The 25,937-nt window shown below is 37.3% G+C and overlaps 2 protein-coding genes across 2 annotated transcripts; one reads left to right on the top strand and one right to left on the bottom strand.

Annotated features, from left to right (window-relative positions):
• The first annotated feature begins 1,367 nt into the window (after positions 1 to 1,367).
• LOC128020855 (caspase-3-like) lies at positions 1,368 to 12,943 on the top strand. The gene is made up of 4 exons (XM_052607612.1): positions 1,368 to 1,615; positions 2,096 to 2,259; positions 11,997 to 12,129; positions 12,227 to 12,943. Exons 1-4 carry the CDS (start codon positions 1,435 to 1,437, stop codon positions 12,469 to 12,471), a joined length of 723 nt encoding a protein of 240 aa, XP_052463572.1. The 5' UTR covers positions 1,368 to 1,434; the 3' UTR covers positions 12,472 to 12,943.
• Positions 12,944 to 17,748: 4,805 nt separating this feature from the next.
• Positions 17,749 to 25,379, bottom strand: LOC128020854 (occludin-like). Its single transcript, XM_052607611.1, has 9 exons — positions 25,293 to 25,379; positions 24,925 to 24,995; positions 23,438 to 24,053; positions 23,181 to 23,348; positions 21,290 to 21,417; positions 19,803 to 19,973; positions 19,547 to 19,718; positions 18,487 to 18,528; positions 17,749 to 18,401 (listed from the first exon to the last, which is right to left on the bottom strand). Exons 2-9 carry the CDS (start codon positions 24,981 to 24,983, stop codon positions 18,303 to 18,305), a joined length of 1,455 nt encoding a protein of 484 aa, XP_052463571.1. The 5' UTR covers positions 24,984 to 24,995; positions 25,293 to 25,379; the 3' UTR covers positions 17,749 to 18,302.
• Between the last annotated feature and the right edge of the window lie 558 nt (positions 25,380 to 25,937).

Genomic DNA, 25,937 nt, shown 5'->3' with positions numbered 1-25,937 from the left:
TCATTTGAGTTTAAATAGTTATATCTTACTTCTAGAGATTGCAGTGATAAATGATATGGTGAAAAATGACTGCATGAATAATACTGGAAGTAGGGCTGTAGTGCCGGACTCTCGGACTTGGTCATTAGAAATTGGATTTCTACCTGTTAGATAGTGTTTTATTAACATCTGCATCTACATAGCAATAAAGAAATACTAATTAATGTTGTACAGTGTGACAAATTAGGCTGTTTTTACGTGTGCATGCCCAGTAGCGCCAAACAACTGCATGCATGCATCATATCCTGAGGTTTGCATGTGTGTGTGTGTGTGTTTGTGTGTGTGCAACCTGTTTTCTCCCACAGTTGTTAAAAATGTATTGAATGTCTTCTCACCAAATAAATACAAACATGATTTTAAATTTGTACGGAGCCCCTAAAGGGTCTTAGTGGTGGAAAAAAGTTGGAGTTGTCTTACTAAATTCAAAAATCAATCCGTGTGAAATCAGTGATGCAACAGCATTTTAACTGAAACACCATTTCTGGGAAACACTTATGATAATCCAGTTCCTGTGCTGACTGAATGTGAAGCTAGTTGCTGTGATGTATTCATACTTTGCCCGTACTGTACTTGTTACTGTAAGCGCTCTGTACTTCTGCAAGTGCTCATATGATGTGAGTTGACAGCTAGTCCCGACATGCAGGATTTCAACATGGCCTGTTGGTCACAAACACTAATGCCTGGTTTCATTTAACTGTGATGACTATTATTTCTGCTTATGAGATGTTTGGCATGCAACTGCATGGCTTAAATTAGTGTTTAGATTCTTTATACATTTATAATGACTGAAAAAGGAGTTTGAACATTTTGGTTCCCAATGATGAGACATTTGAAGTCGTTTGAAAATATTACAATAACCTGAACTGGTGAAAATAAGAATGCATAAAATAAAGTAGCATTGTAGTTATTAAAAATTGTAGTTATAACAAAGTTATTAAAGAGACCATAAAGTCATCTTCCACTCGGAGGCACATGTGAGAAGTGAAGTTCTGGGAAATTTAATTTCTCTGCTTTTTGTCTTTTTTGAAATTTAAAAACTGAAAAGAACTGGTTGCTTACAAACAAGCGGAAAATCCACACTTTATAGAAATATTTCATATTGCCAAATCCAGTCTAACACATATGTGACAACAACACCATGTTCTTCTTCAGGAGTGGTCTGAACAACAGTTTACACGTTAAAAACTAGCACTTAGAAACTAAAAAAGCTATTGATACAAAGTAAGCGCACAAAATAAGAAAAGCATATAAGACATGTGATGAGGCTCATAAAAGCTGGACTCACCTGTTATATGACGCTCAGACAGACTCATAAAGTAAGCTCTCCTCATTCACACACAGATCATACTGCATTAGACCAGAGAGAGGTACATCTCCTTTCACAGCAACACGAGAATGAACAACAGAGCGTTGATCGTGTCCATGGAGAACTTCTACTCCGATGCGGATCTAAACAAGAGGAACGGGGTGAAGAGAGACACTAGAAGACTTCACAAAATCCTCACCAAGCTCGGCTTCTCGGTGCACATCAGAACGGACATCGACACAAATGAGATCTATGAAGCATTTAAAGCAGGTAACAATGTTTAGTCTAATGATTATATACAAAAAATCTATTTCTTTCCAAGCAGAATGCTTTTTTTTCTCTCTCTGGTTTCTTAGAAACACCATTAATCAGTGCCAAAGTCCTGCTTGTTAATAATGCTGTCATCATTTATTAGCAGCAAGCACAGATTAAACAGTTTACCTCTGGAAAAACACTTGAAAAACTATCTGATTTTAATATGCAAAGAAATTCATGTTGAATTTTGAGAGGTTGATTTAGCTATCGATCAGAAAAAAAACGAATGAATCAAATAAGCGATTCATATGAGCAATAAAACTTCTTGTCAGTGACTAAAAGTGAGACAAACTGAACATATGATACACAAAATGAATGGAAGAGATTGTGATCTCATGAACAATAGGAACAAATGAGCTCAAAGTGCAGAATCTGTCCATTATATTTAATTACACACCACCACTAACTTTTATTATTTGTGTGTTTCATCCTCAGAGAGTAAGAAGACGGTCAAAGAGTGTTTTGTGGGCGTCATATCCAGTCACGGTGAGGAGGGTGTTGTGTTTGGCGCTGACGGACGACCAGTGAAACTGGCCACGATCTACAGTTACTTCGGAAGCCCGTCAATGGCAGACAAGAGCAAACTCTTCCTTATCCAGGTGCATTTAGTGAAAACTTTCTCACAGACAAAATCCTTTGATCTTTTTACTTCTTGCACACACTCTCAGAAAAAAAAAGGTACAAAAGCTGTGACTGGGGCAGTATTTTTCAAAGATACACTTCTGTACCTTTTAGGTACTAATATGTATCTTTAAGGTACCAATAATGTCTCTTTAGGTACAAAAGTGTACCTTTTAAAAAAGGTACCCTCCCAAGTGACAACTTTTGTACCTTTGTTCTGAGAGTGCACTCTTAGAAATAAATTAAGAGTTAAATGGGGATCTTTATAGAACCATAGGGTTCTTTACAACTCCAAAGAACCTTTTATGCTAAAAAGGTTCTATAATGACAAGAAAGAACCCTTTTGGCACAAAGGTTCTTTAGGCTACTATTCATTCATATTGTCATGATCCTGCCCTCGTGTCCTTGATTTTTCCTAGTCTTGAGGCAGGATCATGACAGACCCTTGTTTTGTGTACAAGCGCATGGCCTTGTCTTTGGGCCATGTGCTTGTGTTGTCTCGTTCCCTTGCCCCGCCCCCCTTGTTATCCTAGTCGTGTCGTGATTGCCCTATCTGTGTCACCTGTCGTGTCTTGATTGTTCCCCCTATTTAGATCTCCTAGTGTGCTCTGTCTTGCGTCGGGTCATTGTCATTGTGATTGTGCCTCAACTGTGTTCTGCAATTGTGATTGTGTGTGAGATTGTGCTGTACCCGCTGAAGTGTTTGTATTACCGTGAGTGTTTGTTTATAGTTAGTATTTAGAGTCCTTGTTTATCTTGTTAGTCCAGTCCTGTTTTAGTTATTTAGTCTTTACCTTGCTCCGTGTTTTCCCCCTCGTGGGTTTTGTTTTCCCCTTTTTGTTAAATAAATCCTGTGTTTAGTCACTTCCTGTCTGCACCTGAGTTCCTCCCTTACCAAGATCCTGACAGAATGAACCGAACACAATGGAACTCAGCAGACAGGAGGCAATGCTGGATGCCCGTGCCAGCAACGTTGAGAGCTGGCGTGCCCGTGCCAGCAGCGTCGAGAGCTGGCGTGCCCGTGCCAGCAGCGTCGAGAGCTGGCGTGCCCGTGCCAGCAGCGTCGAGAGCTGGCGTGCCCGTGCCAGCAGCGTCGAGAGCTGGCGTGCCCGAGCCAGCAGCGTCGAGAGCTGGCGTGCCCGTGCCAGCAGCGTCGAGAGCTGGCGTGCCCGTGCCAGCAGCGTCGAGAGCTGGCGTGCCCGTGCCAGCAGCGTCGAGAGCTGGCGTGCCCGTGCCAGCAGCGTCGAGAGCTGGCGTGCCCGTGCCAGCAGCGTCGAGAGCTGGCGTGCCCGTGCCAGCAGCGTCGAGAGCTGGCGTGCCCGTGCCAGCAGCGTCGAGAGCTGGCGTGCCCGTGCCAGCAGCGTCGAGAGCTGGCGTGCCCGAGCCAGCAGCGGTGAGCGTGCCCGAGCCAGCAGCGGTGAGCGTGCCCGAGCCAGCAGCGGTGAGCGTGCCCGAGCCAGCAGCGAGGAGCGCTGGCGTGCCCGAGCCGGCAAAGAAGAGAGCTGCAGTCGTGAGAGCGGAGGAGAGAGCCGCGGCCGACTCTGCAGCAAAGACTCTTGTACTGTCTGTCTCATCTCGTAAGGAGATGCCAATTATCCTAGCTGCTAAAGCATTTTCTGACTATTTGTCCCGTCTTGTCCAAATTTTAGAAATCCCCGTCAGTCCTGTCTTGTCCCCTGACCCTGTCCCCAGAAGTCCCAAATGTCCAGCCGTTGTCTCCCCGTGTCCTGTTGATGTGGCCCCGTGTCCTGTTGATGTGGCCCCGTGTCCTGTTGATGTGGCCCCGTGTCCCGTTAATGTCCCCCCGTGTCCTGTGGTCCCCCCGTGTCCAGTAGATGTTGTCCCCCCGTGTCCAGTAGATGTTGTCCCCCCGTGTCCAGCCGTTGTCTCCCCGTGTCCAGCCGTTGTCGCCCCGTGTCCTGTTGATGTGTCCCCGTGTCCTGTTGATGTGGCCCCGTGTCCCGTTAATGTCCCCCCGTGTCCTGTGGTCCCCTCGTGTCCAGTAGATGTTGTTCCCCCGTGTCCAGCTGTCGTCTCCCTGCGTCCCGTAAGTGTTGCCCCGCGTCCCGTAAGTGTTGCCCCGCGTCCCGTAAGTGTTGCCCCGCGTCCCGTAAGTGTTGCCCCGCGTCCCTTGTCTGCTCCTGTCATGTCCCCTGTCAGTTGTCCTGAGACCCCTCCCCGCCCCTCACCACCCAGACCTGCCCGTACCCCCCGTCGTCAGCCTTCGTCCTGTCCTCCTAAGATTCCTACCCCACCCCCCCGCCCTGGTCTGTCCCCCATGAACTTTGTGGTCCCGCCCCCTCCCCTTCCCTGTTTGTTTTTTTTGTTATGTCACCCTAACCCTGCCATTGTGTTTTCATGTTTGCCTTTGTTATTAGTCATGTCTTGTTGGTTTGTGTCTGTGTCCCAGTCTGTCATGTCAGTCATGTCCCGTGTTTGATGTTCCCTTGAGGAGCGTCTGGAAGCCGCTCCTTAAGGGAGGGGTTCTGTCATGATCCTGCCCTCGTGTCCTTGATTTTTCCTAGTCTTGAGGCAGGATCATGACAGACCCTTGTTTTGTGTACAAGCGCATGGCCTTGTCTTTGGGCCATGTGCTTGTGTTGTCTCGTTCCCTTGCCCCGCCCCCCTTGTTATCCTAGTCGTGTCGTGATTGCCCTATCTGTGTCACCTGTCGTGTCTTGATTGTTCCCCCTATTTAGATCTCCTAGTGTGCTCTGTCTTGCGTCGGGTCATTGTCATTGTGATTGTGCCTCAACTGTGTTCTGCAATTGTGATTGTGTGTGAGATTGTGCTGTACCCGCTGAAGTGTTTGTATTACCGTGAGTGTTTGTTTATAGTTAGTATTTAGAGTCCTTGTTTATCTTGTTAGTCCAGTCCTGTTTTAGTTATTTAGTCTTTACCTTGCTCCGTGTTTTCCCCCTCGTGGGTTTTGTTTTCCCCTTTTTGTTAAATAAATCCTGTGTTTAGTCACTTCCTGTCTGCACCTGAGTTCCTCCCTTACCAAGATCCTGACACATATTACATTATTCTGCAACATTTTGTATTTGTAATTAAACTATTGTTTGTAGTAATAAATAGTTTTAATCATGCTGATTTTTGGAGAAAAACTGAAATGGCACTCTTCATGTTGATTAACTACATAAAATTATTTTCTAACCCCCATATCTTGAATTTTGTGATATTCACATGCATTCATAAATGCATTTGAATACACCGAATAATGCAGTGAAAGAACGCACTGAAAATGCACATGCGACATGAGCACTAGTATGACTTCATCATGTAACTTTACATTAGCCTAGATGCGTGCTCTTTTTAGGCACGATCTGTTTAGTTTTTGAATATACTTGATACTGTTAAAAGGCACACAAAGTTCACATATCACACATAAACACGCAAAACGTAATTAGATCTACTAAATTATTAATGCCATATACAGCTATGATTCCTGAACCCCAAACTGACTCAAATGATTCGCGACCCCCAAAACTGACGCAAATGATTCGCGACCCCGCTCCGAACTCCCAAACTGACGCAAATGATTCGCGACCCCGCTCCGAACTCCCAAACTGACTCAAATGATTCGCGATCCCCAAACTGACTCAAATGATTCGCAATCCCGCTCCGAACTCCCGACCTGGTTCAAATGATTCGCGATCCCTACACTGACTCAAATGATTCGCGAACCCGCTTTGAACTCCCAAACTGACGCAAATGATTCGCGATCTCGCTCCGATCACCCGAACTGACTCAAATGATTCGCGATCCCCAAACTGACTCGAATGATTCGCGATCCTGCTTTGAACTCCCGAACTGATTCAAATGATTCGCGATCCCCAAACTGACTCAAATGATTCGCGATCCCCAAACTGACTCAAATGATTCGCGATCCCGCTTTGAACTCCCGAACTGATCAAATGATTCGCGAACCCGCTACGAACTCCCAAACTGATTCAAATGATTCGCGATCCCGCTCCGAACTCCCGAACTGATTCAAATGATTCGCGATCCCTAAACTGACTCAAATGATTCGCGAACCCGCTTTGAACTCCCGAACTGACGCAAATGATTTGCGATCCCGCTCCGAACTCCCGAACTGACTCAAATGATTTGCGATCCCGCTACGAACATAACCAGGTGAGCAGATCACTCTCTCACTATGTGATTGCTCTAGTTTTTATCCACTCATCATCATCATCCACCAATCAGAACACACGGGAACTCTTTGTCCACAGCTGCTGTGCTCCAAAAGCTCTTGCAGCAGCTCAACAGGTGGTCAGATCTCTGAGGTGGTCAGATCACATCAGATTGTGGTTAATCTTGCAGATCATGACTTATATCTACTCTTCTTCTCCCTGCAGTTTGGTAATATAAAGATTCCTCCTTTGAACTCCCACCTCTTCTGTGGGTTTTATTGTTCTGGGTCTGAATTTGTGCTCCTGGGGTCTCAAAAAAGAAACAATTTGGATCTCCAAGGTAGGGCTGTAGTAGGAGTCCGGTCTTGGACTCGAGTCCGGACTCGAGACATTTTTCTGTCGTCTCGGACTTGTCTCGGACTCGTTGAATTTGCACTCGGACTTGTCTCGGACTTGGCCATTGGACTCGCCAAGTCTTCTAGTTGGTCTCGACCGAGTCCAGCAAAAAAAATAAAATAAAAAATGTCTCCTTCAAAACAAAACCACATTTGCATGATGTCGCGACTGAAAACGTGTGGAAAACGCTAGGCGCGCCGCTCTCCTTATTTCCAAAACACTCTGTAATCTGCGCTCGCGCTCCAGTGGCGTCTGCTGTTGCTGGGCAACCATGACCCACTCTCCATGATGACGCAGAAGTTTCAGCAAAGAATAAATGGAATTCCAGCACTAAACATCCCTTGTAGTAGCTCTGCTAATAGATTCATTTAAAAAATGGCTATCCTTGTACAACTATGATCATCTGTTTCTCCATCTTGCCTTAGCTTTCAGTATTGTTCCAGGAAAGGATGTGCATGACCAGTGGTGCACATACCGCGACCTGAAAAGTTTAGATGTTTCTAATTTAATTTTCTACCTGTTAGATTGTGTTTTATTTATACGTCTACACCTAGATAGCCTTTTTTTTTATCAATAAACGCGTATTAATGTATAGCCTTATGCAACAATTAAATATGTACATTTTAAAAACTTTATATATGACATTACATATTTACATTTTCATGTAACAGCCAGTATTTGTATCTGTAACAATCACAACATTTTTCCTATCTGCATTCGGATACAACATCGTAGCCTACAGTTACTTGATAAGACTGTTATGACTTTTTATATATTTTTTCGTAGTTATCACTGAACAAGTATGGCGTGTTAAACTGAATTAATTATTAATTTCTAAAATAATATTTATCATGCAAGCAGAGAGATGTCATGACAAACGTTTAGTGATCATTTGAACACGACTGAATCCATTCAATGCACACATTCTCATTACGCAGAACACTTTGAGCGAGTCTTAATGTATAGTCGACTTCACTAAACAGATGTGTGTGTGCCGCGCAAACCAGCAAAACATAAAGATGCAAACATGTAGGACAAGTAGACAATGTATCCATATCTATGTTGATTATTAGCCTACTTTTGAGAGAGAACCGATTTGGTTTTTGAGAGACTGAGACGCGCAGCGCGGCTGTTTGATTCATGAGCGCTGTGCTTATTCCATTCATTCGTATCATATCGTAGCCTAAGCTTTCAATATTTGCCTTTTAAATATATACAAATAATATAACGTGTAGCTATGATGTATTATTATAGGTAAAATTACTCTTGCAACGCTCTGATTTCTGAGAGATGCGCAGAGAGGCGACAACAATGCGGTGTTTGATTTGCGCTCTTTTCACTCATAAAGTTTACATTCATTCACTTCTGGCGCTGATCCCCTGGCTCACCTGTTATCTAGCAAACACCAGACTCTGTCAGCTTTAGCCGAGTATTCAGGCAGAATTATTCCTTGAGCGTTATTCGTTTTTTAAGCCATTATCCGTGCCATTCCGAATAAGGTATTCGGCTTCCGGCACAACCCTGATTATTACATTACATAGGCCTATTTTATTTTTACATGCAACATAGATAAGGTCATATAGTAACAGCTCCACGCAATATTGTAATTCTAAAATTCACGTCGTACTTGCAAACACTTTGTATGCTTTATGGTTAATGCATGATGGAGTAGTCGATTGTTTCCGACAGAGCTCGACTAGTCTATGCAAGCACTAGCACAGTATGACAAAAATTGCTGTATTTATGTGCGCATGTCCAGTAGAGCCAAACGTATCCATTCTAGCCTTGCTGCGTGCATTTGTCATATCCCGAGCTTTGCGTGTGTCTGTGCACTGTGCCAATTAGGCATAGTCATATACATTTTTGACCACAGATATAATGTCAACAAAAAATAAAGTACATAAAAATTATTTGACCTTACAGTTCCAAACTTTGTTTGTTTATCCAAGTTTAGCTCCCAGGGTCGGACTGGGGGTAAAACCAGTACTCATTAGCAAGGCCCCAAAGGAAGAGAGGGCCCTTGAAAAGTATGAATCTGAAATATATTTTATTTTACCTGGATATTTTCATGGGTGGGGGGCATGGGGGCCCATCAGGACTGCCTATGCATAGGGCCCAGGATCTTGTTTAACGCCCCTGTTAGCTTTAACCCTAGTTATACACACTTGAACCTAATCAAGCTCTTACTAGACACACTAATCTTCCAGGTGTGTTAAGGCCAGGTGGAGATAAACTTTTCAGGACATTGGCCATCCAGGATGTAGTTTGGAGACCCCTGTCCTACAGAGTTGTTACTTTGCACATGCTTTTTGATCATTACAAATAATAATGTAAATTAATTTTCTTAGAATAGGAGATATGCTGTCTCTCACATCACAAACATTATCAGTAGTTAAGTATGTGGTCTTGAAGAGGACCCTTTTTTCTCTCATTTGGACTCGGTCTTGACTTGGACTCGAAACTTTTGGACTTGGACTTGACTTGGACTCGAACCTCTTTGGACTCGGTCTTGACTCGGTCTCGACTAGTCCTGGACTTGGACTTGACTTGGACTCGACAAAGCTGGACTTGACTACAGCTCTAGCTATTATTCATTCATATATTACATTATTCTGCAACATTTTGTATTTGTAATTAAATTATAGTTTGTAGTACCGGTAACTTAATATCAAATTTTATGATTTTTGGAGAAAAACTGAAATGGCACTCTTCATGTGATATTGATTAACTGCATAAAATGATATAAATATATCAATTTTCTAACCCCCATATCTTTAATTTTGTGATCATTCACATGCATTCATAAATGCATTTGAATACACCGAATAATGCAGTGAAAGAATGCACTCAAAATGCACACGCGCACTTCATCATGTAACTTTACATTAGCCTAGATGCTTGAAACATTGTAGGCACGATTTGTTTAGTTTTTGAATATACATGAAAATGTTAAAAGGCACATCATTAAAACAAAAAATACTAGTTCACATATCACCTAAACACGCTTGGAAAACATAATTAGAACTAGCTACTAAATTAGTTAAAAATGCCTATCCGTATACAGCTATGATCAGCTGTTCCTTCATATTGGCTGAGCTTTCAAAATTGTCACGGGAAAGGATGAAGCTGATTCCTCGATTGGTTCTTGTCTCATGACCTGCGGTGCGCTTGCGGCATTTTGAAAAGTTGATGTTTTTAGCTCGATGCGGTGAGTACGCACCTGGAAAAATGAGCGCGTGTCACTTACAGTATGAGTGTGCATACCGCGCACCTACATTTGAAATAACGAACTTGAGCGCGCAAAAGACGTGATATGTGAACGGCCCCTTAATTAAAGCCCTGTTTGCTGCTCTTTCATTTCATTCTTTGAATTTATGTGAAATTATGGACCGGTCCGCAACTAAAAATTTTGCTTTATGGATTACATTTTTTTATCTGTTGAACACCAAACATAAACAAAAAGAAATAATAAAGTCATTATTTTCATTACTTTTACAAAGTAAACAATTTGTTTGCATTTACGCAAGCATGTTCACGCAGCGTTGTCTCGCGAGTGCACCGACAGTCGAGAAGAGATTGATCCCCGTCTGCTGATTTAAATTGATGTTCTGACGGAAATATTGTTGTGGTAAGTCAGAGAAATAATTTTTATAAGTTTTAAACCCATTAGTAATTAAGTTGTCAATGTTTCTACAGCGGATTTATACTGAAACGTGAAACATTGAATTGGCCCTTACCACTGTGGTAAAAAATGGTCAGTCACATCCCTAATTGTTTGGAAGAAAGTATGCAAGATTCTAAGTTATTTCACAAACAATATGTTTTCCAACTTGCAGGAATCAGTAAAGCCAACTCTGGCTATAGTTTTTCATGAAGCTTCAAACCCCCTCCATGCAAAAAGAGCCAGCATCAATATGGAAGGTGTAAATATTGTGAGCACAGAAATGGATGTGATGGAGGCAATGGAGTGCCTCTGCTAGTTATTTCATATTCAGTGTAGAATACCCCAAGCACATCACTAACATGATGAATTTTGTTGAGCAATACCTGTTTAAACTCTCCAGAAGCCAAAAAAAAAAAAAAAAAAGATAATTACAATTACAAGTAATTACAATTCTTTATGAGTGATATTAATGTAAATTTGTAGTTTGATTTGAAGTACTTCTATATCTGTAGCCTATATTTCCATTGTGAATTATATTAATATAAATTTGTAGTTTTGAGGTACTTGATGTTGTACTAACCCTGATGGGAATTTAGATGAATCTGTATATTTGCATGATTTATTAGTGATAGATAAATGTAATTTTTATTGGACTTATTTAGTAATATGTAGATGCAGGTGAAACTCTATTTTCATTATTTATGAGATTTTTTAAATGGTTGGTGTTTTAATGTTGATTTGTGCATTTAAAGCCTTGAATATGTGAAATTACAGTAGCATTCTTTCAGTAATAGTAATTATTTTTGTTAATATAAATAAATGACGAGTTCTATGCACTTTGGCTGTGCTTTTTTTCAGTATTCATGGGCGACTTTTTTATGTGAATTTCATTTTTACATTTTAGGGTCTTGATGTTTGTCAATTATATGAAATATTTAATACGGAAAGGACAAAATAAATAATGAATGAACCCCTAAAATGTTCCATATAGAACCTTTTTCCTGGTTTTTGAACCTAAAGGGTTCTTTTGATTGAACCCTTAAAAAGGGGTTTTATAGAAGCTTTTAGGGGTTCCAAATACGTAGCGCCTGATAGAACCCTTTTAAGGTTCTATATAGAACCTTTTCTTCTAAGAATATTGATGGCTGTGATTGATATTACATTCCACTTTAGAATTAATTTGAATCTCTTATTATTTTCATCAGAATGGTATGAAACTTGTTCACATTTGTGTTATGTGAACACACAAAACAATTGTGCACATGACTTTTAAAGGCTAAAAATATATCACACTTTACACATGACTCCTATAGGAAATGAAAGCTATGAAAAATATACAGCTTTTTTATTTTTTGGTTTCTCTCCACGTATTGCAAGGCGACTCACCAAATAAATACATGCATGGATGCTAAACGTTGATATTATTTCATAATTTTACCTGTATATTGTTCTTAAAGCTTGAAACTCGTTGCAGATCATATCTGAATGTTTCTGATTAACACAAGTTTCTGGTGTTCAGGCTTGTCGAGGGCACGTGTTGGATGCAGGAGCGGAGGTGGAGACAGATTCTTCATTCTCAGAGGAAGAGGACGGCATGTCTGAGCTCTTCTCTATTCCTAGTGACACAGCAGTCATGTACGCCACATCTCCAGGTGTGACTTATTAAATGCAAAACACTGTTTGCATGGTTTGTGAAGTCACAGACACTTCAGTTCCTCACTCACATATGTTCGTTCGCTGGTTTTCTAGGTTACGGTGCATTCATGCATCCTCTGGGCTCGGTGTTGATTCAGACCCTCTGTGATTTGCTAGAAGAGGAAGGAGGTCCAGATCTGGAGATCACTAGACTTCTGACTCGACTGAACTACCAGGTGGCCTACAACTTCGAATCCAGGGGGAAACTGTTGGGCGGCAAAAAGCAGATGCCGTGTTTTGTGAGCCGCTTTACCAGAGAGGTTTTCCCATTCATGAACATCCAGCAGCAGATGACCTGAGCTTGACCTCTGCAGCAGAACCCAAGAGCTCCGGCAGAACAGAGACTGACTGCGAAGAATACGTAGACAAACTGATTTATCTTAACTCTTCTATGACATCTCTCAAAGTATCTCACAGGAGACTGATAATGAATCACGTAAAGTTTGATGTCCAGCAGGAAGTGAGCAGCTGGGAAAGTTGTAGGATGTGATGTGCTCTTTTAGCATTCCATTGATGTTTTTTTTTGGCTAGAGGTACATTATTATGTATATATTCTACTTATGCTTTATATGCACTATTGTTCAAAAGTTTTAGGTCATTAAAATGTTTTATTGCTTTTGAAAGAAGTCTCTTTTGCTCACCAAGGCTGCATTTATTTGATCAAAAATACAATAAAACAGTAATAATATTATTAAACATAATTACTATTTAAATAACTGATTTCAATCAAATGATTTTATTATATTATTATAACCATTCTAATAAACTGATTTGGTGCTCAAAAGATATTCTTATTACTATCAATGTTGAAAACAGTTGTGCTGCTTAATAATTTATTAATTAATTAATTTTTTGGTGGTGTTCGTATAATATGATAATTTTTTCAGGATTCTTTTGATGAATAGAAAATTCAAAATAATTTTTTGTAATCTTTTGTAACATAATAAATGTCTTTGTCAATTCAATGTATCCTTGTTAAAAAAAGTCTTAGTTTATTTTTAAACAATTTAAGTTTTTATTACAAAAGTTAGACATAAGTTTTTGATAGTCAAACATTCCTAGAATTCTTGAAAGAAGGTTAAAACAAAGTGCAATGACAACTGAAAGAAAGAAAGAAATCTGTTTAATGTCAAAAAGATCACATTTACCTGAGGTCTGATGCAACTGCAATTTTATTGATGATTCCAGAGGGAACTAATGTTATAAAAAAAAAGATCACATGCTGTTTGAGTTTAAAATAAAAGTAAAAGAAAGGCTCAGCTGTCCATGACTCAGATAATCATACATTGCCTCTGTATGTTTACTGTAATTGAAGGTGTTACTGTGTACACATGAGTGAGTGAATTAATGAATGAATGAATGTGAAGTGTCAGCAGATCAAGTCATGCAGGATTTCATCAGTGCACACAGCCTGATCAAGAGCTTGATCAAGGGTTTTTGCTCGGTTGAATGAACACAGATGACCAGTTTCTATGCTTCATAAGTTAATTGTGTTTTTAGTTATGATAATTGCAATATGATAATTGTATTCTGTCTTAAACTTCTCAGCAGAAATGGACACATACGGACCGCTGTAAAAGTCAAAATGTGTTCAGGTAATATTTTATATTAATATAAAATATAATTTTATATAATTCTATATTTCTTTTGGGGCGGAAACGGTGAAAACGTACTTGTACTTTTGTATTTGTCTATACAGAAACAAAAATTCACAGAACAAACAACTAGCCCCAGTTTCCTCGTTAATGAGAACAAGTGCGTTACAAAGGGATCTTAAGACAACATCGCCCCCTACTGGCAGAAAGCGTCTACCACTACTGACCGACACTAGTGTGATATTCAATTCAGCCACTAGAGGGCGGTGTCGTACTACACCAATATTACTCACGATTTAAAAAGATCACTTTGTACATGTAACGTTTTTTTTTCTTGTTTTCCCGTAAAAGGAGTAGTTTACTTCCACAACAAAAAGTGACAGATAATTTAGAAGAAGTGCATGGATATTAATTTTAATTTCGCACACGGTATTCAAAGCTTCAGTTATAACTTAGGCTATATATTTCATAGTTTGATGATATTCTGGATATTCTTTAATTCATATTTTTACAGTAATTTTCGTTAATATCTGACACATTGCATTCTGATACCAGGTTACATAATTGTTACATTATATACATAATCCTGATCTTATATATTCTTATATTAAATAAATTACTAAAAGTCATTATAACACTTATTTTTCATTATGGTATGACCCAAGAACACATTAATATGCAAATTAGATGCCATGTATAGATGTAAATGGAAATTTCAATTTATAGACATTTTACGCACATATTCCATAAAGTACAGTAGTATATAAAATCATTATGTTATATATTCTTATATTAAATAAATTAGCAGTAATATTTCCCAAACAGTATTGTAATAACAATTTTTTAAACATTATTTTTCAACATTAATCGGCCTATATTCTCATGTATATTTATGTGTAATATGTGAGAACTCTTAATATATAAGCACCATCAATCATTCATTCATTATGTGTACCTTGGGCATGTTGGATATGGAAATGTCTTGATTCTCTGCACACACAGATGGGACACAGTCTATGGTTTGATTAAGAAAAACTCCCCTCGCTGCCAAAAACAAAAGAAATCCAGCAAAACAAAACACAAGGACCAGCTGAGAGTGCATCTGCCGTTCTTTTATTCAGATAAATGCACGAATGCATAAATGTAAATGTAGTTGAGAATCTAACATTAAAATAATTCAAACAAATCTCTTCAAATTCTGTGCTGATGCCTTTAACAATGAAATAAGGAGATCATTTTCTACGCACTTTCCACAACATATCAGAGTATCAGAATTTTAAATGCATGTTTAATATCCTAAATGAGAAGTCACAAAATATGCATAAAAAACGCCTTGGTAACCAAACAAACATTGATATCAGTCATTACACCATCTGCAATTGGTATTTTCTCTGTATATATTCCTCTTACACAAGTGTAACCTAATGCTAGGTTATTTCTTCCAATAGCTGAGAACTGTAGAACTGGCTGACAGGCTTTATATCATATATTATATCATAAAACTGTAGTTAGTAGGTTACTCATTTTATTTAATCTAATTTGCCTACTTTTTAGATTACTTTAATCAAACTTGTTTTAAACTTACATTAAACAAACCATATTAATTTGAAAAAAAGCATATACATATTACATTTTTTATATCAACATCATAAAATGCATTAAGCATTACATTACACCAGGGTTTGCCAAACTGGGTTTAATGTAAGAACAGCACTAGGAGTTGATAAAAAGCTAATAATTAACTAAATCTCAAAAAGTACAATACAAATAATAACAGTGTGACCATTAAACGACGTCAGCCTGACATTTAACATGTATGAAATATTAACTTCATCAGAGATATTTCAGGTTTATGTTTTCTTTTAAGGGGTTTGGGATGAGATTAAACACCCAGAGTCTTTCTGGGTTGAAATGGTTTTGTCCAGACTCCCATTATGAATAATTTACTGCCATTGTATGAATAATATCTAATTATGTAATCCATAAAAAGTAACTGTTCTTGGATTATGAGCATGTGCTGTGTAGTAACTGATTGCATAATCACACACACACACACACACACACATATATATATATAAATACATATGAACTTGAACTGTTTGCACGCGCTGTTTGCATCTTCTTTTTCTTGCTTTACGGCAGATCGCAGACTTGTAAGTGCATTACTGTCTCTCAAGTGGATCATTGACACTCCTAATTAAGATTGTACATACAGTGACAATGGTCCATTTGAGAGATAGGTGGTGGTAATGCACTTTTAAGTAAGTAAGAAAAAGAAGAAGATGCCTCAAGGGCTGGCTGACCGATTGTTTTGTCTTTACACATCAGTGTATCATCACGAGCCGCAGGGTTTAATATGGTTTTATTTGTGTATGTTTTATGATTCTCAAAGCCGTGATTGCCATCTACTTACATTATATGACTGAGTTAAAAACCCCTATTTATTTCCATCAGATCAAGAGTTTTTAAACAGCAAAGAGTCAGGTAAAAACAAAAAGACTAAAATATTAAATACATGATAACTTATGCCATTCAAGAGTCAAAAAATTGAAAATGGTCTTCTGAATCATCCAGAGAGAATTTGCTGTTTCTTAATCTAGGTGTTTCTTAGTAAAAAAAAAAAAAAAAAAAGATCGGTTAAGTGATGTTTTTTGGTTGTTACTGTAGCTCTTTTGGATGTCATTTGCTGCTCTTTTGCATCACTGAGAAAAGCAGACATATTTTTCTTTCCTTCAGCATTGTGAAAGTCCCGCAGGATACAGCTCTGAATCTGAGTTTGTACCTCAGTAAAGAGTCAGAGATTAACAGCACTTTGTTAAAATACTTCTAAGGTAAATTTTAATGGTTTTATTCAGTCATTTTTTTTATATGTTGAATGTTTCAGTTGATTATACATGCTTTTTTCATTATTAAAACATAATTATTTAAAAATATGTAAAATAGAATCTAGAAAATTGTTAATGTAAAACACAATTGTCAATTGATTAGAGATCCTTTTATATTATTAAAATAGAATCCAGGAAAAATTAAATGTAACATTTTTCAATTGTTTTTTCAATTTGTCCATTAATCAAGTCAAACCAATTGCTGAAAACATTTAATGCACTTTGGGAAAAAATATAATATATAGTGCTGTCAAATGATTAATTGCGATTAATTGCATCCAAAATAAAAGTTTTTGTTTACATAATATATGTGTGTAACGTGTATATTTATTATGTGTATATGTATGCATATATATATATATATATATATATATATATATATATATATATATATATATATATATATATATATATATATATATATATATATATGCATGCATGTAAATATTTCACAAATATTTGTATATATATTTAAATTCATATAATTAAATAGAAATATTATAAATATTAATTAAATATAAATATATTAAAAATATAAACATGACTTACAGTATTTTTCTTAAATATATACATGCATGTGTGTGTATTTATATATACACAATAAATATACAAAGTACGTGCACATATATTATGTAAACATGACATTTTCATAGTTAACCCAAACCTGACATCGATGATGACGCATGAAACATTAAGGAAGGTCAAACTGTTTGGTATATTAATCAGCAAAGTCATTAAAATGCAAAAGCATGATTCATTTCTCACCTTTTCAATCCTGCGTATCAGTAATAACTGCTCTATGATGCGTTTTGTTTCTCGTTCCGTCTAAGCTTTTGGAAAGAAGCATCGAAGGAGAGATAATAAAAACACATTATATGATCAAATACAGTCACTTTCTTACTTCATGGTGCTTGTGATAAATTAAAAGCATGTTAGATTGCTGAAATTCGGTGCATCACTAAAAGAAACCGAAACCTTTGTGACACCAGTCAATGTCTAAAATTAAAGAAACTGGTTTAATAGATTTTTCGTGGATTTTCTTGACATCCTTTCAGAAACCACAAACGCTTAATGCACTAATAAATGTATGGTCACATTTAGGCCTTAAAAATGATTTTATTAATAGTTGTAAAAAAACTAAAAAGAAAACACATGGTTTAAATTACACATTTACATAACAGCATGTAAAAAGTTTTTAAGATGGCATAAATACAGCTTAAAAACGATTGCATTTTTAGGCTATATATATATAACCTGTAACTGATCACAGCTTGATTTACACACACATGCAAGTTATCAAGAGTTCAAACCACCCACCTGCTCACAATCATCATAGAAATATTATAAAAACAAACAACATTATAAAACAAACACACTGTGCTGAAACACCAACAAGTTCATGTTAAATCTGTAACAGCTTACTGGACATCTGCAACAAAAAAAACAACGACAACTATAGATGCATCAGTCAAATCTTAAGGATTCTGGGAAAATACTGCACTAAGCAATACAAATGCTTTGAGTATTTACATGCATTATCTATCAAATGTCTAGAAAGCAACACAGCCCTGCTCTTGAATGGAAATGACATCAACACATGTGTGCGGTCACAACACTGCTTCCTCTCGAATGTGATGATGGGAATGATCTTCAGGTCCTCCGGTCGTAATCGCTGACCATTCGTTTGATGTGGCTGAGTTTGGCCTTCAGGTGCTTGCAGCGCTTCTTCTTCACCAGGTAATCACCGCTCTGCAGAGACGGAGGGAAATACATCAGATAACATCCTCCACTGTTGTTCTTTCTGTGGGAAATCTGGGATTCAGCTCATTCTTACCCTCTTTTTGTCTTTCAGCGCGTTGTACTTGTCCATGGCGTCCTGTTACGAGAGAATGACTGAAGTCAGCAACACGCAAAGTGACTAAAAAGTTTTTCCCATGCTAAAGTTAATTATTCACAAGTAATTACTTTCCATCGTCAGGCAAACAAGTCATGCACCAATGGGTGAATCTTACAAAACGCAAGTCATGTTTCAATGCAAAATTAAAAGAGAGAAAAAAAAGGGAAATAAATAATTGATTTGAATTCACATTTATATTTTTAATAATCAGTATAATAATTACAATTGGCATAATAAAACAAATAATATTAATGATAATTTAAATAAGTAATGATAAGTAAATAAGTTACGATTAAATTAATTTAATAGAAATAATAATAATAATCCAGTAGTTAATGAGGATTAATGATAATTATAATTGATTCTAGAAGACTTTTCATGCCAGAAATGGGATTTAATTTTAATCTTTTTTATTTTTATTTACACATCATAATAATATTTTTTTTTGCACGGTTTTCTCATTTAATATTTATACTCATAATAATAAGAACAACAACAATAATAATAATAATAATAAAAATAATACATATTTAATGTTATATAAATGAATAATAATAATAAATACTAATTTGATAATAATAAATAATTTAAATAAGTTATTTAAATAATTTTAAAAACTATTTAATAGTACCAATTATAATATAAAAATTGTATTTCAGTCTTTACTAATTCTCAGTAATAGAAATTTTAATATTTTTCTAATTATTAATCAATGCTATTTCTTGTACTAATGCTAATTTGAATAATAATAATAATAATAATAATAATAATAATAATAATAATAATAATTAGTAGTAGCCATATTTTTTGCTGTTAAATTTTAATTTATGTTTACACTTCATAATCATATTTCTTGAACTGTCTTTATGGTAATTTAATAATAATAATAATAATAATAATAATAATAATAATAATAATAATAATAATAAATAATGAGAATATTCCAGTACGTAATTCTCAGTGATGAGAATTCTCGAGAGTCTGAATCTTTTCATACCAGGAACTGAGGACTGCCCTCCTGCAGGTCATCCAGCTCCCGGTCCACTTCAGCCAGATGCTTGTTGATCTGGTCCATTTCTGCCTGGAGCTTCTTGTACTCCTGGTGGTCTTCGTCAAACAGCCGTTTGTAATGTTCTCTCTCTTCATTATCAATGATGGGAGGGAATTCACTGGAGAAACAAAACCAGATGCATCTCATCTCGAATGTCAGAGTGCTTTATAACCCCAGAGCTTGAACTCAGCAGGTAACTCACCTGGAGAAGTCGTCGTCGTCGTCCAGCTCATCTCCGGAGGAGGCGTAGTCGGTTTCAGCGGTTCGTGGGCGTCCAGCGCGCCGTTTCTTGGGCCGTCCTGCAGAGCTGCTCATCTCTGACCCACTGCTCATCGGGACTGAACTACGCACTTGCACACTGCGCTCAGTCTCCCTAAACAACACAAACATGAGCAGACATTTGACCCAGAAATCATGCAAACTTTAAATGCACATAAAGACAAGCCATTTACTCTTTCATAACCACAAAGCAGGGCAGATTACATCACGAAAGCTTGTTTTCATTCCTCCACAGTGTCGTCATTGTTTCTACTGTGTGCTGCACTACATGAGTCTACATATCTGAGGAACTGGTCACGCTGTCTGAACTGACACTATGTTCACGCTGAGTCTCCAGAAGGAACAGCATTTTCAGGAATTATTCAGATCCGAGAGGAACACCGAAACGAGGAAGCGAACGAATGAGAAAACTCCCTTCGTCTCACATGACATCTGATGAGTCGTTATTCAGCGCTTCTGCACGACCGGTTCTGTGACTCTGTCCACTTTAATTTCCCTTTATGCAAATGACAGCATTGTGCGAGTGTCATGCTGATCAACTATCAAACAGTGATGAAGCACAGAGATCGAACTTGAAGTGTACTAAACTAATGTTTTTAGATATATTTGAAAAAAAAAAACACTTCAAAATAATTATAATTCAAACTTGTTTTTGAAATTTCATATTAACATCTTAACATATCATATTAACATTAACATCATTTCTTATACTGTCTTTATGCTAATTTTAATAAGCTGTAGAACAATAAAGTGCAACAAATGTATGTAGATAGCTTTGGGAAAAAAAAAAAAAGTTTTGTAAACAACATTTTATTACAAATGTTTTAATTGTATTATTATTATTTTTTTTTTTTTGAATAATATAATATAATAATATAATATAATAATAATAATATATATTTTTAAATTCAAACAGACACGTCTTAATCATTTATTTTATTCTTTGTCTTTATGCTAATTTTAATAATAATAATAATAATAATAATAATAATAATAATAAATGTACCACAATACAGAAGAATAAATTAATGCAAATAGATTTGAAAAAATATATATTTTTTAATAAATTTCTAACTTACTAAGTTTCTAAATAAAATCGTACTACTTTATATATATATTTTTTTTTTTTTTTTTTTATTTAAATGTACACATCATAATCATATTTCTTCTACTGTCATTATCGTATTTTCTAGTAATAATAATAATAATAATAATAATAATAATAGTATTCCAGTATGTAGATACACAGAGTATACCGTCTTAACACACAGACCGTATTTCAACACTTTCAAAACATCAGTATGTCCCAAAATCAGATTTTTAAAAACGGATCAGAATCAGGAGCGTTGTGTTCAAAGCCGGACTCCGTCACATGCAGAAACGCAGCGATGAGATGAGGGCCATACTCACACAGGACTTTCACTGTAAGGAGGTTTGTCATAATTGGTGCTGTTGTCATCTAGATCATTTCTAGACCCTCCAAACTTCACCGGATAGTCAGCCAACAGCGGTTCAGGGACTCCATTCACATCATTCACCTGTTAGAAAATTAGAGATTAAAATAGTCATATTTATTTATGCATTAATTAAATTCAGTACAGCAAATACTGCCATGACAGGTGTACATGCAACTGCATATTACAAATTGCATTGTTTTGTCCCCATTACAGCAATAAGAACAAGACATAATTAATATAATCAGAGGGACTGCTAAAGAATTAAGAAGCGTCACGTGAAGTTAACATTTCTGGACGGTTTTTGTGAGTTTCACTCAAATGGTGCTGTCAGTTTCCAGTGCTTTGGGTGGATTCTTTGGGGAAAACATGTTTCAACATGTCTATCCTGACTGAGGGAGTCAACAGATACTATAGAAAAGCTTTAAAGGAGCTTTCCACATCTTTTCTAACTGTGTGTTTTATAGAAGCGCAGTCTGATTGAACACAAACAGCAGTAACAAAAACATGTTCCCTTTTCCTGCACATAGATTCGAGTTTCTGGTTGAACCAGTTTGCCTTGAGCATTAAACGAATTATCTATGTTTGCATGGAAACCCAAATATCTTGATGTTCTATTCAGATCCGGTATTAATCTTTCAGATTTACAACATATATGCCCTTAAAAAACTGTTTATTTACATTGATCCACTGAATGGCTTTCTAAATGCCCCGAAAACCAACTCACATTAAGATTTTACAAAGAAAATGAGGTCTCTGTGAAGCACCATTAACATGTCTAGCACATATATGTGAGGGAAACGCTGTCAACAAACCACACCCAGAAACCAACGGCACACTCTTCTCTTCCTCAACCACCATCACACACACACACACACACAAGCAAACAGGTCTTTCCACATACAGCACGTTAAAAGATATAGACAACGACACAGACAATTCCCCCGAGAGATAAACGGGTTTATGCTACGTGGAGACCGAAGGAAACCAAATAACTCTTTGTTGAGCACAGGTGTACAATCTAAGCTGATCTTAACTTCATCATGAGTAGAATAGACCTTCTGTATAGAAAACACCAAATTATAGTCCTTCAAGTCACGGTAGACCATTACATTCCAGGACAAAGGCTCACAGCGGAGTGATCACTAAAAGTCATAAATGATCTTTAACATAGTAATTGGCATTTCAACACCATTAAATGGGCAGCAAAGGAGATCTCAGTTTCTCAGGAGTTCTGCACCTTTGGTGAAATTTGGTGTCGGATTTTATTGGAAACAATTGGATTTTCACTCAGTAACTGCTGAATTTCACATAGAAGTAAATAAAAAAAAATTAAAAAGTAAAGTAATACATTGAATTAAAAATGAAATTTTGAAGTAGTAGGACTGTAATGGTATTTTCTAATATAATGCACTTCATTTCTTTCTTTTTTTATAGTGCATTTGTTTCAGATAACTTTTGACATGTTTTTATGGAGATTCAACTCCAATCGACTTACATTGCAATGATTTGTATTTTTTTTTATTATATATAATCGGTTTACTGATTTATGATTGATTTATTTTAATTAAATTTCTACGACTTTTCCAGGGCTGGAGATCGACATATCCCAAAAAAAAAGATTATCAATGTATGTTTCAGAAGAAACTAAATTTCGGTCTTTCTACATCAAAATGTAAATGTTTGATTAAATGTGTTGGCATTTCCTCCTAACTATTTCTACGCCTACTCGATGTTAACTAATGACTAGTTTGAGACATTTTCTCCCTAAAGGAATTGTAGGAGAATCATTTGAGAACAGATGAAACTTCAACTAACAATGCAAAGAACAATAACATCATGCTCACCCAATCCTCTACATCCCGTGGCGAGTTTTGATCGCCAGTTTCTTTCACACGGCGCCATAGTATGTTGTCCTTCCCGTGATAATTGATCCTTTGACGGGTTTTAATGGCAAAAACCATGATGATGATGAGGGCCGCGGTGACAATGAAGCCCAAAACCAGAGCGATTGCCTGGATGAGAAACAGAAAGAGGTCACTGTAAACCCTACTAGAGCACAACTCTAATTGTGATTTACACGATTTATATGATTCGTGCTCACCTCCTGAGGATCCACCACGCAGTAGTGATACAGATACTGGTTCATGAGTGCACCCATCATCTGAGGCTGCTGGTAAGGGGCGCACAAGGCATAAACCTGATTGAACTGCATCGTTCCGGACGACTGGGCCATTGGATAAACCGTCACCAGATAGACTATGGTGGCAACTAACATGAGGAAAGCCATGATGGCGCTGATGATGATGACGGCTAGGTAGAACTTCCTTCCCTGAGCGACTTTCTGGTGTGAGATGATCATGATAAAGATGACGAGCAGAATGATGAAGGTCATGATGGCCATGGCGATCATGAAACCCTTGCCCTGCCTGGGGTCGTTCTGAGAGCCGAGGATCCCATAGCCGTATCCTCCACCCATTGAGCCTCCGTATGAGCCACTATAAGAACCTCCATAAGAACCTCCATATGTGTTGAATCCAGCCGCTCCTGCATTCGTGTCCCAGGCCAGAGTCGAGGCCACGCACACAAAGATGCCCACGCAGAAGATGATCGACATGACGCCCATGATCTTTATGATGCCCGGCGGAGACGTCCAGCGGTAGAAATGCTGGAACTCATCATCAGGATAATACGAGTACGCAGGCTGCGAGGGAGCATTACTAGAGAGAAAATTAGGAAAACTGTTTAAGGACACAATACATTCGGACTAACAAATCAAACTAAAGCCTAAATCTTTGAATGAGGGATTCAAGACATTAGTGAATATTCCAGTGCCATATTATTATTTATTTTTTTTGCTTTTTAGAGATAAATTGTTTTAGACCGCAATATATTCTGACTTGGTGATATTCACACAAATGCAAGATATCAGTATTGTTCTGTATTCTTTTTCTACATTTATGCATTCAGCAGACGCTTTTATCCAAAGCGACTTACGGTGCATTCAGGCTAACATTTTTTTACCTAACATGTGCTCCCTGGGAATCGAACCCACAACCTTGCGCCGCTAACACAATGCTCTAGAAAAAATTTAGCTACAGGAACACTTTTCTTTCAAACAATGTAATTTTTCCTACACCAAGCATGTTCAATATTCTATTGTATAATTTCATTTGGCGTGTTAAAGTGTGCTAGTGTGAGTTTTATATTGTTAGGCAAAACATATAATAGTTGATAGTATATTTATCAAGTAAAAAGTTTTCAGCCACAACATATAATAGCCTAATCACTGATCAGTATCAGTGAATTGCCAGTTCTCCTGAAACTTGTAACAGGGACATAAAATAAAATAAGAAAAAATCTTAATTGTATTAAATTACAAATATCGGTCGCTACCGATATTGGTCACATAAATATGGAAACACGCACCACCCAATAGACATTCATATCCCTATATTTATTTAATTTGTACAGTTCATTCTGGCTGTGCTGTTCAATTAATCTCTATAAAAAACAAAGGCAAAAGAGGTAAAAAAAAACAAAAAACATAACACATTCCAGAGAAAGACTGAGGTGAAACTCAACACTTACTATCCATCCTCTGTGTGATAATCATAGGGTGGAGGACTCTCGTGAGGCCTCGAAGACATTCTGAAAATAAACTAAAACATGAAGATCATTAAATACACGGAGTATAAAATTAGCATCATACGCACTTTAGCCTACCTAATTTCAATATGATCAACATCATTACGACTGAACAGAAATCAAGCAAGAAGACAATTAGTGGGTAAAACTCCGCGAACACGGTGTACAAATGTAACATTTTAATAGTTGTTTCTGAAATAAATCTCAGTGATCGTCGGCATCAATTACGTTATAATTAAAGCAGAAATAAAACCCTAATATACTAGAATTTTGGTTACATAATAAATTATATGTAGTAGTTTCAGCCTCACCTGTTTACGGAGTTGTTCTCGCGCAGTGATGTTCACTGTGCGTCACTGTTCAGGTGAAACAAACAACCTGCCCTTAAGATGATTAAACCACGCCCACAGAGAGAGAGAGAGGGAGCGCGCGCGAGAGAGAGGGAGAGAGAGAGAGAGAGAGAGAGAGAGAGAGAGAGGGAGAGCGAGAGAGAGAGAGAGGGAGCGAGAGAGAGGGAGAGAGCGAGCGAGAGAGAGAGAGAGAGAGAGGTTCAAACCCAAACGAGTTCCCTAACTAGACAGCTTCATGTGCTTCAAACTGATATGTTTACCATTCTCTACCTAATGCCTCAAAATATTGTTATAGATACTTATGGTGTGTAAAAAATGCTGCCTAGATAGACAACATCCTAGATTTTGAAACATCCATAAAGCAATCATGTTTGTTTATGATACAGATATCTTCGAGATAAAAGAATCAAAAGAGTCTGCCATCAGAAACATGCACAGAGGTGTGGTGAGATTTGTTACAGAGATTATCTTATTTTAAGATGTACTTATAAAAAAGGGAAAAAAATCTACTCTACAAATTTTATCTTAAAATCTAAAATCTTTAAACAGTTCCCCAGATGGCGAGAACACGCCATAGGTTTGTGCAGAGATAAAGTGTAAAATGTC

The sequence above is a fragment of the Carassius gibelio genome, chromosome A10 (genome assembly GCF_023724105.1).
Source record: "Carassius gibelio isolate Cgi1373 ecotype wild population from Czech Republic chromosome A10, carGib1.2-hapl.c, whole genome shotgun sequence".
Classification (NCBI taxonomy): Eukaryota; Metazoa; Chordata; class Actinopteri; order Cypriniformes; family Cyprinidae; genus Carassius; species Carassius gibelio.
The sequence above is the reverse complement of the archived record's forward strand: the minus strand, read 5'-3'. Positions and strand labels throughout refer to the sequence as shown.

Bases quoted from the DNA above. Each gene is read 5' to 3' on its own strand.
- LOC128020855 (XM_052607612.1), top strand. From the start codon at position 1,435: ATGAACAACAGAGCGTTGATCGTGTCCATGGAGAACTTCTACTCCGAT. The intron at 1,616-2,095 runs GTAACAATGTTT...TTTCATCCTCAG, and splicing joins CTATGAAGCATTTAAAGCAG to AGAGTAAGAAGACGGTCAAA. The intron at 2,260-11,996 runs GTGCATTTAGTG...TCTGGTGTTCAG, and splicing joins GCAAACTCTTCCTTATCCAG to GCTTGTCGAGGGCACGTGTT.
- LOC128020854 (XM_052607611.1), bottom strand. From the start codon at position 24,983: ATGTCTTCGAGGCCTCACGAGAGTCCTCCACCCTATGATTATCACACA. The intron at 24,054-24,924 runs GTAAGTGTTGAG...TTTTCTCTCTAG, and splicing joins TATCACACAGAGGATGGATA to TAATGCTCCCTCGCAGCCTG. The intron at 21,418-23,180 runs GTGAGCATGATG...ATTTTCTAACAG, and splicing joins CACGGGATGTAGAGGATTGG to GTGAATGATGTGAATGGAGT.